Raw genomic sequence first — 15,886 nt, forward strand, 5'->3', positions numbered from 1 at the left:
AAGCGTAAAAGTTAGGAAATTGTGTTTTCACATACCTTGAAATTGTGATACCTTGGTATTTATATAGGAGTCTAGACTCTAAAATAACCATGTTTGCTAGAATATAGATATTGGTGTAATGGGGATAGTGGGTCAGTAGCACTGAGATCATTGAGTTCAATGTCCCCATACTTAGTGGATGATGGATTATAGGAGGACCCTTTGGTGTAATGTGAAGCAGATTTTTACTTTTTATGAGCCTGTTTGGTAATGTTGTTTTAATATCGTTGTTTAAGTATTATGGAAATACGTGTAGGTGAAAAAAGTGTTGTGAAAATACATGTAGGTGAAAAAAGTATTGTAGAAATATGTATTGTATTATTTAAACAATGAAAATTGTTGTTTAAACAACAATATCAAACAAGCCCATGGTAAATAGACATAGAGTATGACTTTTCTTTTAAGGGGATAAATGTTCTTACTTGTCCATCCATGTAGGTGACGAATGAGTTTTAAGGTGTACAAGTAGTCTAGATGGATGACTCAAGAGTGCTTATAGTGCTTCAATTGCTTAATTAATGATGGGTTTCAAACAAGTCATGTTAAAATGATCCCTATCAATATGTATGAGCCTTGTATTTGAAAGTAAAACACACATAATAAATATTTATCAAATTATATTTGTATAAAACACTTGAGTTTTAGTTACTCTTTTAAGACGGCCAAAATGGGGATATACCCCTTTCACCCAAAAGTTCTAACAAAATGGCCACTTTCTAAAACTATCTAGCGATATGCCCTTGTTTTGAAACTCGATTTTCTAAAAATCGAATTTCAATGTAAAACTTAATTTTGAGAAAATCGAGTTATAGGCAAATCAACTTTAAAAAAAAAAAATATATATATATATGAGGCAAACAAAGTTGACCCCCCAGCTCCTCCGTCCCAGAGTGCACAAGTACCTATGTCGTCGGCTTTATAAGCGATTCTACTGTTTGACGGCAAAGTCCTTATGGTCAACAGCAGCGGGGCCCCTCTAGGATAGGACCAGAAGAAGTCATCACGCCTTCACTGCCCCGTGACTTGACTTGGGGGTTGACTTCTCTGGGGGCTCATTCCTAGAAGTGACGGCTACCTTCTTAAGGGACGGTTGGCATCCCGTCAGGTTTCCTTTTTGAGGAACCCTTAGTGACGGTCTTGGGGGTTGACGAGGATGTCTCTCCCTTTTTGCTTTCTTTTCCTCTTTTTGAGGGCAGCGGCAGCCCTTATCCGTTGTTTAGCTGCATCCATCTCTGCAAAAGGAATACATAAGAGAAATTACGACAAAAGAAAAATGAAATAAAATAAAATAGTTGAAAATAACGAGCTACTCACGATGACAGGAAAATTCTTCTAGCTTGCGAGCCTCAGGCGTCGGTTCAGGACCCCCGCAGTATGCGTGAAGAGTGTCAAAGTAATTAAATCTCGCACGATCGCTCTTCTAAGGGAATCTCTAAATCACGGATAAAATCTTCTTGCTCGTCGGTTATTAGAAGGCGAATGTGGGTTGAAAAAGAAAAACAAGTTGACACGTTAGAACCATTCAAAAACAGATAAGTTATTACATGTAAAAACTGACGGGACAAAAGCTGACGGCTAAAACCTGACTCCTTGACAAACGCCCAAGTATTATCAAAATAACCATGGGTATCGTCTCCCATTCTTCTTGACGGCACACCCAGTCCATCCCTTTAACAAAAAAGAACCTACTCTTCAGGCCCTATTAGAATCTGGCATCTCAGACACCAATCTCAAATCTTCTCCCTGACGGCAAAGTGGTACATCCCCTTGGAAGAAGAAAGTGCCGAGGCCTGTAACAGTAAAAGAATTTGTCCAAGGAAACTGAGGTGCCTTCCATTCAGACGACCCACATATCTCGGCACCTATAAAGATCCTCCACGAGTTTGGAGAATTTGACTAAGGACAAACCTAAAAATCAGCAACTGACGTGTAAGGCCATCAGGGGCAGTCTAAGCCCCACACAAACATGGCATCGTACATACCAACGTTGCAGTTCTTCCCGTATAGCATTTTTCACCTTCCTTAGGGAGACGGATGGGAATTATCGGAATTTGGAAACGAGTGTAACTCTTTAAAAATTTTGTCAGTCATTTTTGGAAGAAACTTATTTACGGCCTACTCCTTAGGAAGGATAAAGGGACGGTTACCTCCAGGACTTCCAGAAGTCCCTTACAAGATTCCTCGTCGCCTTCATCCCCGTCACTACCTTTCTCTCCTTCCACCTCAACTTACCCTCCTCACCAACTACCTCATGACCTTCGCCTCCATGACTTTCTACCTCCTCGTTAGGAGTTTGGGTTGACGTCTCCCTCTCTGACGCTAGGAAGAGCTCCCGAACTCACTACCTAAACCAAATACCTCTCGTAGCTCACTCCATCGCGGACCGATGACCGTCACTCGACGCGTCACTCGACATTTGACTACCTACAAGTGACGGGTGTAATCTAAGCACCTAGGGTGACGACCTGCTTTGAAGAAATCAATCAAAATAAAGCATGTGCAAAAGAAAAAAGAGAAGAGGAACTTACAAGTTTCTCAAAGGTGATGGTTGAAGAAGTGACGGTAAAAACGTAGGCAAACAGTAAGGAGGACTGACAGAAGATGGGCGAGGATTTATTCTCCAGGAATCAGTAAAAGTGAAATAGGAAAAATGAGGAGAGGTGGACCATATATATAAAAGGGAAAACACACAAAGACGAAGCGACGCCCTCGTCCAGAAGCGAGCCAATCGGGATTCGCCACGTGTCCAAACATTTAATACTGACTGCTCGGGGAGTTATTTTCTCTCTCCTGGCCAAGAAAAAAGGTAACAACAAAAAATATATAACTCCACCTACCGTCAATGTAAGTTGACGGGAATATGGGTAGGGGCAACTGATGAGTATAGATTATAAGCAAGGCTAACCCGTCAGCTTTAAGCGAAGGGCATAAAGTGGGCCGACGACCCTTCATGGCTGAAGAATATGAAGAAGGCCGACGACCCTTCACGGCTGAAGGGCATAAAGTAGGCTGACGGGCCTGAGGTTGACGGTTCTAACAAAACCATGACTTGGTCACCACGTATAAGTATATAAAGAAATAACTTGTATCCCACGCTGAATGTTAGTCTCCTACAAGGAAAGGGTTCCGTGATCTACGGACTCCTATATGGAAAGACTTCTATTCCAAGGAAGAAATGTCAATCCTCGACTACTATAAAAGCCCATACCCTCACAAATCGAGGTACGCATAATTAACCCCTCTCTAGCACTCTAGAGGTGAAGTAAGTTCTAACTTGACCTTCGGAGGGTATTTGGCCGGCATCACATCGGTGCTCTCTTTCAGGTCATCTCTTTTTGTTGTGCATGTACTGTTTAGTGTGCGAGTCCGTGTAGCTCACTGGTGGTTTTTTCGGCATCATGAATTATTATTGGGAGAAAATTGTTATTATTCTGGAATGCATTCGTGAACATTCAAGGGCTTTCAAATGAGTTTTGTCTTTATTTACTTGTAAACTAAAGAATATTTTTAGATTTTAATTTGATAATTGATCGCTTTCATTTCTTTAAAAAAAATTATAATTTTGATGATTCATGATTTTTAACCACACAATTTTATTTTATTTATAAAATTTTTTATAAATAACCTTACAATATTTACTTTATTAAAAAAAAAAAAGGTGGATTACTTTGATATATATCATATATAAACATAAAAAACTACTATAATGTTTATTGCTTTCAGCTTCTGGTGTAAATTATATATCTATTAAAAAATTTAAACTTTTCTTATCTCGTGCCTTCCTATCTTCTTGATTACATCCAGGTCTTTTTGATGAATTGTCTCTAACAATTAATATTTCTTTTAAAGTAACTTTCATACATTATCTTAAAAAATTTATACTCTTTAACTTCTCTAGAAATAAAAAATTATTGTTTCTCAGAATATATATATATATATATATATATTACAAATCAAATAATTTTCTTAAATTTGAAAGGAAACTCTCAACTAACAATATTAAGTCCAACCTATTATATTTGTTGACATCTTCATCAATGTATTCTTTCATTATTGCAGATATGCATTTATTTTCCTACTCGTAGATCTGTGTGGAATAAACAAGGGTCGCCTCGAATGAATGATCAAGCAAGTAATGGTGTTTAGAAACTTTTAAAATCCCGTTGAAACTTATAAATCATCATTAAGAGGTCACCACTCTATATATATATATATATATTTTTTTTTTTTGAGAAGGTCACCACTAGAATTGGAGTTTTATTTTGCGTTCAAACTTGGGGGTGCACTTGCAAAAATGAAAGAAAATTTCCCTTCCCATCAAGAAAAGTACAAAGTTTTACTAAATGGCTCCATTTCTAAATATTCTAAAATTTTAACATTAAATGGTAAAAGTAAATCATGAAATTAAAAAAAAAAATTGTTTCGATCATTATTATTATTATCAATTGTAACAATACATTTTGCCACAATAAACAAATATATATAGTCTTAAAAGGGCCAAAATGGAGATATACCCCTTTCGCCCAAAAGTTTGTTTTATTTTCTGCAACTATGTAGCGATATGCCTCTGTTTTAAAACTCGATCATAATTGCGATATGTCTCTGTTTTAAAACTCGATTTGTTTAAAATCGAGTTCAGTAAGGAACTTGAGTTCCACAATATATATATATATATATATTTTTTTTTTTTAAAGTTGATTTGCCTATAACTCGATTTTCTCAAAATTAAGTTTTACATTGAAATTCGATTTTTAGAAAATCGAGTTTCAAAACAAGGGCATATCGCTAGATAGTTTTAGAAAGTGGCCATTTTGTTAGAACTTTTGGGTGAAAGGGGTATATCCCCATTTTGGCCGTCTTAAAAGAGTAACTAAAACTCAAGTGTTTTATACAAATATAATTTGATAAATATTTATTATGTGTGTTTTACTTTCAAATACAAGGCTCATACATATTGATAGGGATCATTTTAACATGACTTGTTTGAAACCCATCATTAATTAAGCAATTGAAGCACTATAAGCACTCTTGAGTCATCCATCTAGACTACTTGTACACCTTAAAACTCATTCGTCACCTACATGGACGGACAAGTAAGAACATTTAGCCCCTTAAAAGAAAAGTCATACTCTATGTCTATTTACCATGGGCTTGTTTGATATTGTTGTTTAAACAACAATTTTCATTGTTTAAATAATACAATACATATTTCCACAATACTTTTTTCACCTACATGTATTTTCACAACACTTTTTTCACCTACACGTATTTCCACAATACTTAAACAACGATATTAAAACAACATTACCAAACAGGCTCATAAAAAGTAAAAATCTGCTTCACATTACACCAAAGGGTCCTCCTATAATCCATCATCCACTAAGTATGGGGACATTGAACTCAATGATCTCAGTGCTACTGACCCACTATCCCCATTACACCAGTATCTATATTCTAGCAAACATGGTTATTTTAGAGTCTAGACTCCTATATAAATACCAAGGTATCACAATTTCAAGGTATGTGAAAACACAATTTCCTAACTTTTACGCTTTTAGGGTTCTTGGAAATTATTGTGAGTTTCTAATTTAACTTTCGAAGGGTTTGGGTCTTTAGTCAGCACCACACTGTGCACTCTGTAGGTATCTCGCTCTTTAGGTTTTTTGATGTTGCAAGTTCGGATAATTGATTTACTAATGATTTTGTTCATAGTTACATATTTTCGAATTCTTCAAAGTTCTTTTCTTTTTTTTCAAAATACATACATGTATTATTTGATAGCGTATAACTTTTTTCTTTAAATTTTTTTTTATTAAGAATCTGATAGGATATAACTTGTTTTGTACTCTTGTATACTGAGTAGATATTGGAGAGATACATTACCTTTTTAAAACATGCGTTACGTTTGTGCCACGTTTAAAATACAAAGCATTTAACATGATCTAATCCCAAACACAGAGCATTTAACGCGATCTAATCCCTATCGAATATACTTCGCATCTTTTACTTAAAATGCACCAAAATATCCAACTCCAAGAGAATGAGATGCTTCTTTAATTACATACTTTTTTTTTATTCATTTTTGTAAACATGAAAATTTCTTTTTGAAAAAAAAAATGTTGGGTTAAAGATTTTGGAAAGAAAAAAAGGCGGGATAAGGAGGGAAAACGAATGTAGATAATCACAAAAAGAACCCCACGTCACCCAAAATAAACATTTTTTTAATTAAAAAAAAAACATTATATATAAAAAAAAAAGGTAGAAAAAGAAAAACCTTGCAGCCTGAAAAGTAACATTGTCATTTGGTTGGCGTGGGGTTGTGGCTTTGGGTTTGAGAGTTGAAACTCCGTAAGTAAAAAACACACAAAAACAAAACCAAATCCTTTGCAAAAACCCATTCATAAAAACACGCATAAAACTTTTTACAGTTCTTCTTTTTCCTAGTACCTTGTCTTAGATTGTATGTTTATGTTTGGTTATTTTTTTGCTTACAAAAGAAAATGAAAGGAGGAGGGAAGAAGAGGAACAATGGAGGCGTTGTAGGGTCTGAGCCAGCATTGGCTTCTCCAAATGATGCTGTTGTTGCTACCAATGGTGGTGAGTCATTGGTGGCAGATTTGGGTGAAAAGGATCAGACCCAGAAAGCAAAAGAGGTTGGAGAACAAGAAAAAATACAACAACTGCAACAACAGCAACAAGTTGAGCCTGAGGCTGAGGCTAAGGCTACTGAAGAGGGTGCAGCAGCAGCAGAAGAACAAGAGGATGAACAAGATGATGATGAAGAAGAAGATGGAGATGATGATGAAGATGAGGCTGCAACTGAGCGTCCAAAGCTCGACGAGGGCTTCTATGAAATCGAGGCCATTCGCCGCAAAAGGGTTCGGAAGGTAACAAAAACAAAAGGGTTTTGAGAAATATGTCAGATAAACCCAAATGCTTGTTAAAAATGTTAACTTTTTGAACTTTGTTTTGTGGTTATGTTCTTTTGATTGGTTTTTGGAGTTAATATAAATGATGGGTGTTTGTGTATTTCTTTTTTGTTTGTTTTGTTGGTGCTGGTGGATACTGAAATGTTGNCTACACTCACAATGATTCTTGCATTGAGATTTTGAGGCGAGATACAAGGCCAAGTATGACAAAAACAGTACATGATACCGTATCATTTTTTGATTCTTTACAGGAAGAGTTCTTTTAGGATATATAACATTTTATTCTTTGTATTATATCTATGTATTATAGATCCATACGTGTAAATATGTATAAATAGCCAAATAAGCACTTCTAATAATAATTTATTACATCTATCTTTGCAAGTTTCTATTTGTATTTCTCAGCAAATGCATTTCTATAAGTTAAGGATAGCTCTGATTGTCCTTTTACAATGCTTATATAATACCACACCAGCAAAAGCATATTTAGGTTCTGGCTGTCATATTTTGTTCAATAAGTCTAGAAGCACAAAAAACTTTACGACTTTGTCATTTGTGTTTTTGAAATGGCATAAATGGTAAACTATGTGAAAGTAATGTTATTTTAATCATAATTTGTCTAACTGTGAAAAAGATAGTAAAACTTTTTGTTTCCCTGACATTGCTCGTTTTCCATTTTGTGGTCACCTAAGCCAGTTTGTCATGATGATTTGTTTTTTGTGCACCTCAGCATAGTCTGGATCTCTTGGTGTAAAGATGAGGTGGACACAAATCTACAGCCAGATATTTTTTGAAATGGGTGGAAAGCAAAATCAAGAATATCCATTGAAGGGGGAATAATATATGGGATGGTAAAAACAGAAGGATATTGTCACGAGTGCTCTCAACTATTCTCTATTTGATTCCTGAGACCTTGCAGGAGTAAAAAGAGGGAAGGGGTGGACTTTGCACTTTTGCCAGACACTTTAGTTTCAATCTGCCAAAAAGTATGGAAGTTTTCTCTTTTATCTCATTATTGAAAGGTTCCCTTTGCCATCAGTTCTTTTGCTAATATCACTTCTGGTTCGACATTTGGTCTGTTGGGATCTAGGAAGAACTTGCACGGATACGGGCACAATACATGTACGGATATGGAACCGCAATACAATAATTTTTGAAAAAGTAGGACATGGTATGGCGAAAATATGTATATTAATTAATTATTAAATATTTTTTAATTTATCTTTGTATATATGGTTAAGTATTTATGTTTCATATAATATTAAACATACATGAATTTAAGTGAAATAATGAATATTTTATTTAATTAAAGTCCAAGAGATCTAAAATTTTCCCCCTTTAATAATTTAAGGTCATGTCCCAAATATATTAAAGCTCATTATGTGAGTGTTATTTTGATTTGTGAATTAAAAGAAAAAGAAAAAAGAGACACTTGACTGAGAGAGGAGAAGTATAAAAAAAAAAAAATTTAAAAAAACAAATTAAAATATAACCAAATGCATCAACCTAAAGTAGAGTTTAACAAAAAAATTCATTTCCTAAATTAGATGTGCAACAAAGAATTAAAAATTCACCAAAAGAGAGAGAGAGTATTCACCTGTTTTTGTGGGAAATATATAGATAGAATGGAAGAGAGAAAAGCAAATATTTATAGTAAAAAACATGGGGAGAAGATGAGTTAAAATAAAAGGAGTAATGGGACGAAGGAATTGTAAGGTTAAGGTATAGAATAGTGAGGAGATAAAAAGGTAAAACTAAAGCAAGGGTGTCAATTCGGGTTACGTGTTGTGTCGAGGTAGGAGTATTTAACTAAATGGCTTAATCATAACCCAACCTATTTAATAATCATGTCATAATCATTCAACTCTAACCTGACCTGTTAATTAGGCGGGTTGACCTAACCCAACCCACTTGACAGTTGATACGCCTAATAAACAGGTCGTGTTGGATTAACAAAAATGTGACACAACCTATTTCAACATGCTTAATAATAAATATAACATCCATCATACACTTCAAGTATTCAACTCACATTCAAAATAATATTGTTCAATTTCCAATTATATTAGGGTACATAGAATTTGTAAAGTTTCAATTTCTAATTATACTTGTAAGTTTTTTTTTGTAATTACTCACTTTTCATTTTAAGTTTAAAATATAGGTTGGATATAAAAGGTATTTGAAAAATCTAAAGTAAAATGAATATTTGTTTGTTTTATAAGTTAAACGGATTGTGTTAAATGGGTTATTTTAGGTTGACACAAACAAATTGGCGTATCAAACCTGTTTATTGCGGTTACGAGTCATGTGGGTTGACTCTCTTATGACCAATTTCTTATTGTATTGCTTTTGGGTCAACTCGTTTATGACCCAAACTCACTAAGACCCAACCCTAACCCGCAAAAACCAGTGTCGAGTTGGTGTCATGTTTGCAAATTAGGTCGAACATTGACAGCCCTAGGTAAAAGTAGGGGAAATGTTAGAGGAATAGCAATTTTGTAATTGTAAGGTGATAAATTAATAAGGAGAATAATAATTAAAAAGAAGAGATAAAATGTAAGAAATAAGTGGATGACGTGATTGTTGATGTGGCTCAATGAGAACGTAACAACAATAAATACTACACTTCAGTTTATATATATATATATATTCTTGACCTATTTTAACTTTTAACTAGTACTCCATGGAGCTTGAAATAGTATATATGATGTCAACACTAGAGCTTCCTCGCGATATTATCACCAACATGCTCCTGATCCTACCTAAAGTCCCATCTCAATTAAGATGTGTATGCAAGTCATGTAGTCTTTTAATCTTCAAATCCCAATTCATCAAAATGCACCTCAAAGTTGATTCTTGGTACATTTTAACCAATAATGACAACTTTATTCTCATGTCCGCCTTTCTTGATTCTGGATATAGATTTACCTAAGTTGACTTGGTGGATGGTTGAGATGGTTGAAAGCCTTGAGACTAAGTATCCTCATTTAACAGTCCATCCTCATTTAACGATCCACTAGCACTAGAACCCACATTTACTTGGGTTGACTTAATTAGTGTTTGAATAGATTGAGACTAAGGAACCCTACCAACCATATCTTTAGTCTCAACATTCTACATTTAACAACCAAAAAGAAGGTAGCAGAATTAGACTTCGTTATTTATTATTATTAATAAATAGAACTCGTTATATGTAATAAAGTGAAACTAAATTTGGCAAACTAAATGAACCCTACAAAAGAAATATTAGATTACACTGTAGGATAGGACTTTACTCATTTTTGTGGTTTAAAGTATTCAAAATGACATTGAAATATGATTAAAAACCTTTACATATAATTAAGACTTCGTTACTGGTAAAAATTCATAGCTATACAAGCCCCCACACACACAGTCATCATAAGCTCAAAATGTTAGTAAGGTACTATCTGTTGACCTATTTTTTCATAGACTAAGCTCAAGTGACACTTCCTTGCCATGTAAGAGCTTGGTGTGACAATGAGGTCAAATATAAAGGTCAAAATTTTAAAGGCAAAAGAAACTCAAAAGTATAAATTTACTTGATGAGTTGGCTCAGTATGTGTTTGAGAAGGTTGAAATTGAGAAGCCCTATCACAACTTGCTCTAGTCAGCCAATTATTCTCAATATTCTGCATTTAACAACCAAAAAAAAGTAGTAGAATTAGAACTCGTTATTATTATTTTCTTTTTTTTGATAAATGGAACCTATAAATAATATAGTGAAATTGAATTTGACAAATTGAATTAACTCCACAAAAGAAATGTTATATTAGATAACATTGTAAAATAGGATTGGTCTAAACCATTTGAAATAAACATTGAAAGTTGAGTATAAACCCTCGCATATAATTGAGACTTTGTTACTGATAAAAATTCATAACTAAAAAATTTTAAATGCAAAGGAAATTCAAAAGTATAGGTTCCGTTCTCAAGCAACTCATCACAATTTTACGGAATTCGTCAGACAATCTTTTCGGATTAGTAATATAATTCTCATACCCATCTGGTAATCCAATCTTTTCTTTATTTTGTTCTAGTAAAGGCTCTGACTTAGAGAGGGAATTTAGAGGTGCACCAACATGGAATAATTCTAATGCGCAAATTCCAAAATTCCATATATCATCCACCATAGCTTTGTCGTTATTACATTCTGGTGGATCACGTTTTGGTGCAATCCAATATGGCACTGAGTCTTTGCCTTTTACATAATTCAACTTGAGTTCAAGGTACCAAAGTCAGAGATTTTAACTGATCCATTTGAGTCTATCAAAATATTAGATGGCTTCAAGTTTCAATGAAATATATCACGTTCGTAAAGAAAAGACAATGCCGCTAGAGTTGGTTTCTCGATCAGCCATTATTTTGAAACCAACCCTAACGGGCATTGTCTTTTCTTCACGAATGTGATAAATTTCACAGGAACTTGAAGTGATCTAATATTTTGTAGACTCGAATGGATCAGTTAAAATCTTTGACTTTGGTATCTTGAACTCAAGTTTAAGCATGTAAAAGGCAAAAACTCAGTGCCATATTGGATTGCACCAGAACGTGATCCACCATAATGTAATAACGATAAAGTTAAGGTGGATGATATATGGAATTTTGGAATTTGCACATTAGAATTATTCCATGCTGGTCCTCCTCTAACTTCCCTTCCTAAGTCAAAGCCTTTGCTAGAACAAAATAAAGAAAGGATTGGCTTACCAGATGGGTATGAGAATTATATTACGAATCTGAAAAGATTGTTTGACAAATTCTATGGAATAGTGATGAGTTGCTTGAGAATATAACCTATACTTTTAAATTTCCTTTGCATTTAAAATTTTTTAGCTATGAATTTTTATCAGTAACAAAGTCTCAATTATATGCGAGGGTTTATAATCAGATTTCAGTGTCTATTTCAAATGGTTTAGACCACAAGGAGTGAAATCCTATTCTACAATGTTATCTAATATAACATTTCTTTTGTGGAATTAATTTAGTTTGTCAAATTCGATTTCACTATATTATTAACAGGTTCCATTTATAAAAAAGAAAAGAAAATAATAATGACGAGTTCTAAGATGGGTATGAGAATTATATTACAAAAACAAAAAAGATTGTTTGACAAATTCTATGGAATAGTGATGAGTTGCTTGAGAATTGAACCTATACTTTGGTAAACCTATACTTTTGAATTTCCTTTGCATTTAAAATTTTTTAGCTATGAATTTTTATCAATAACAAAGTCTCAATTATATGCGAGGGTTTATAATCAGATTTCAATGTCTATTTCAAATGGTTTAGACCACAAGGAGTGAAATCCTATTCTACAATATTATCTAATATAACATTTCTTTTGTGGAGTTAATTTAGTTTGTCAAATTCAATTTCACTATATTATTAACAGGTTCCATTTATTAAAAACTAAATAAATAAATAAATAAATAAATAAATAAATAATGACGAGTTCTAAGATGGGTATGAGAATTATATTACGAAAACGAAAAGATTGTCTGACAAATTCTGTGGAATAGTGATGAGTTGCTTGAGAATTGAACCTATACTTTGGTAAACCTATACTTTTGAATTTCCTTTGCATTTAAAATTTTTTAGCTATGAATTTTTATCAATAACAAAGTCTCAATTATATGTGAGGGTTTATAATCAGATTTCAATGTCTATTTCAAATGGTTTAGACCACGAGTGAAATTCTATTCTACAATGTTATCTAATATAACATTTCTTTTGTGGAGTTAATTTAGTTTGTCAAATTCGATTTCACTATATTATTAACAGGTTCCATTTATCAAAAATAAGAAAATAATAATAACGAGTTCTAGAAGAATTAGAACATGTTATTTATTTATTATTATTATTTTGATAAGTGAAACAGATTTTGACAAGCTAAATGAACCCCACAAAAAAAATTTTAGAATACATTGTAGAATAGGATTTAATTCCTTCTTGTGTTTCAAGCATTCAAAATAGACCTAAAATTTTGATGACAAATGCTCATATATTATTGAGACTCTGTTATTGATAAGAATTCATAGCTATACAAACTCACACACACGATGATCATAAGATCAAAATGTTAGGTGCTCTCTATTGGTCCATTTTGTATAGACCAAGCTCAAATAAGCTTCCTTGCCTTGTAAGAGCTTGTTGTGACAATGAGTTCAAATATAAAGTTCAAAATTTAAGTGTAATCAAAACTCGCAAGTATAAATTTAACTAAGTTGACTTGGTGGATGGTTGAAAGCCTTGAGACTGAGTATCCTCATTTAACAATCCACTAGCACTTGAACCCACATTTACTTAGGTTGACTCAATGAGTGTTTGAATAGGTTGAGACCGAGGAACCCTACCAACCATATCGTTAGTCTCAACATTCTGCATTTAACAACCAAAAAGAAGGTAGCAGAATTAAACCTCGTTAGTTATTATTATTATTAAATGGAACTCAATGAAACTGAATTTGACAAACAAAATGAACCCTACAAAAGAAATATTAGATTACAGTGTAAGATGGATTTTACTCATTTACTTGGGTTGACTCAATGAGTGTTTGAATAGGTTGAGACTAATGAACTCTACCAGCCATATCGTTAGTCTCAACATTCTGGATTTAACAACCAAAAAGAAGGTAGTAGAATCAGAATTAGACCTCGTTAGTTATTATTATTATTATTAATAAATGAAACTCGTTATCTCTTCTAATCCAGTGAAACTAAATTTGACAAACTAAATGAACCTTACAAAAGAAATATTAGATTATAATGTAGGATGGATTTTACTCATTTACTTGGGTTGACTCAATGAGTATTTGAATAGGTTGATACTGAGGAACCCTACCAACCATATCGTTAGTATCAACATTCTGCATTTAACAACCAAAAAGAAGGTAGTAGAATTAGACCTCGTTAATTGTTATTATTATTATTATTATTATTAAATGGAACTCATTATCTCTAATATAGTGAAATTCAATTTGACAAACTAAATAAACCCTACAAAAGAAATATTAGATTACAATGTAGGATGGATTTTACTATTTACTTGGGTTGACTCAATAAGTGTTTGAATAGGTTGAGACCAAGGAACCCTATACCAACCATATCATTAGTCTCAACATTCTGCATTTACCAACCAAAAAGCAAGTAGCAGAATTAGACCTCGTTAGTTGTTATTATTATTATTATTATTATTATTATTATTATTATTATTAAATGGAACGCATTATCTCTAATCCAATGAAACTGAATTTGACAAACTAAATGAACCCTACAAAAGAAATATTAGATTACAATGTATGATGGATTTTAGTCATTTACTTGGGTTAACTCAATGAGTGCTTGAATAGGTTGATACTGAGGAACCCTACCAACCATATCGTTAGTCTTAACATTCTGCATTTAACAACCAAAAGAAGGTAGCAGAATTAGAATTAGAACTCGTTAGTTATTATTATTATTATTATTAAATGGAACTCGCAAGGAACCCTATACTAACCATATCGTTAGTCTCAACATTCTGCATTTAACAACCAAAAAGAAAATAGCAGAATTAGACCTTGTTAATTGTTATTATTATTATTATTATTATTAAATGGAACTCGTTATCTCTAATCCAGTGCAACTGAATTTGACAAACTAAATGAACCCTACAAAAGAAATATTAGATTACAATGTAGGATGGATTTTACTCATTTACTTGGGTTGACTCAATGAGTGTTTGAATAGGTTGAGACCGAGGGACCCTACCAACCATATCGTTAGTCTCAACATTCTACATTTAACAACCAAAAAGAAGGTAGCAGAATTAGACCTCGTTAGTTGTTATTATTATTATTATTATTATTATTATTAATAAATGGAACTCGTTATCTCTAATCCAGTGAAACTGAATTTGACAAACTAAATGAACCCTACAAAAGAAATATTAGATTACAATATAGGATGAATTTTAGTCATTTACTTGGGTTGACTCAATGAGTGTTTGAATAGGTTGATACTGAGGAACCCTACCAACCATATCGTTAGTCTTAACATTCTGCATTTAACAATCAAAAGAAGGTAGCAAAATCAGAATTAGAACTTGTTAGTTATTATTATTATTATTATTATTAAATGGAACTCGCAAGGAACCCTATACCAACCATATCGTTAGTCTTAACATTCTGCATTTAACAACCAAAAAGAAGGTAGCAGAATTAGACCTCGTTAGTTATTATTATTATTATTATTATTATTATTATTATTATTATTATTATTATTATTATTAAATGGAACTTGTTATCTCTAATCCAGTGAAACTGAATTTGACAAACTAAATGAATCCTACAAAAGAAATATTAGATTACAATGTAGGATGAATTTTACTCATTTACTTGGGTTGACTCAATGAATGTTTGAATAGGTTGAGACTGAGGAACCCTACCAACCATATCGTTAGTGTCAACATTCTGCATTTAACAACCAAAAAACAGGTAGCAGAATTAGACCTCGTTAGTTATTATTATTAAATAGAACTCATTATCTCTAATCCAGTGAAACTGAATTTGACAAACTAAACGAACCCTGCAAAAGAAATATTAGATTACAATGTAGGATGGATTTTAGTCATTTACTTGGGTTGACTCAATGAGTGTTTGAATAGGTTGAGACCGAGGGACCCTACCAACCATATCGTTAGTCTCAACATTCTGCATTTAACAACCAAAAGGAAGGTAGCAGAATTAGACCTCGTTAGTTGTTATTATTATTATTATTATTAAATGGAACTCGTTATCTCTAATCTAGTGAAACGGAATTTGACAAACTAAATGAACCCTACAAAAGAAATATTAGATTACAATGTAGGATGGATTTTAGTCATTTACTTGGGTTGACTCAATGAGTGTTTGAATAGGTTGA

At 33.0% G+C, this 15,886-nt stretch overlaps 1 protein-coding gene and 1 long non-coding RNA gene across 2 annotated transcripts; both read left to right on the plus strand.

Annotated features, from left to right (window-relative positions):
- The first annotated feature begins 6,319 nt into the window (after positions 1–6,319).
- Positions 6,320–7,042, plus strand: LOC136069866 (uncharacterized). The gene is made up of 2 exons (XM_065778934.1): positions 6,320–6,387; positions 6,537–7,042. Exon 2 carries the CDS (start codon positions 6,540–6,542, stop codon positions 6,948–6,950), a length of 411 nt encoding a protein of 136 aa, XP_065635006.1. The 5' UTR covers positions 6,320–6,387; positions 6,537–6,539; the 3' UTR covers positions 6,951–7,042.
- Positions 7,043–7,122: 80 nt separating this feature from the next.
- On the plus strand, positions 7,123–8,197 carry LOC136069867 (uncharacterized). Its single transcript, XR_010631068.1, has 2 exons — positions 7,123–7,954; positions 8,059–8,197. It is a non-coding gene; the product is annotated as an uncharacterized LOC136069867 (long non-coding RNA).
- The last annotated feature ends 7,689 nt before the right edge of the window (positions 8,198–15,886 follow it).

This window comes from Quercus suber, unplaced genomic scaffold (genome assembly GCF_002906115.3).
Source record: "Quercus suber isolate HL8 unplaced genomic scaffold, Cork oak 2.0 scaffold_194, whole genome shotgun sequence".
Classification (NCBI taxonomy): Eukaryota; Viridiplantae; Streptophyta; class Magnoliopsida; order Fagales; family Fagaceae; genus Quercus; species Quercus suber.

What these genes read in the sequence shown, in the direction of transcription:
- LOC136069866 (XM_065778934.1), top strand. Translation starts at nt 6,540, where the DNA reads ATGAAAGGAGGAGGGAAGAAGAGGAACAATGGAGGCGTTGTAGGGTCT.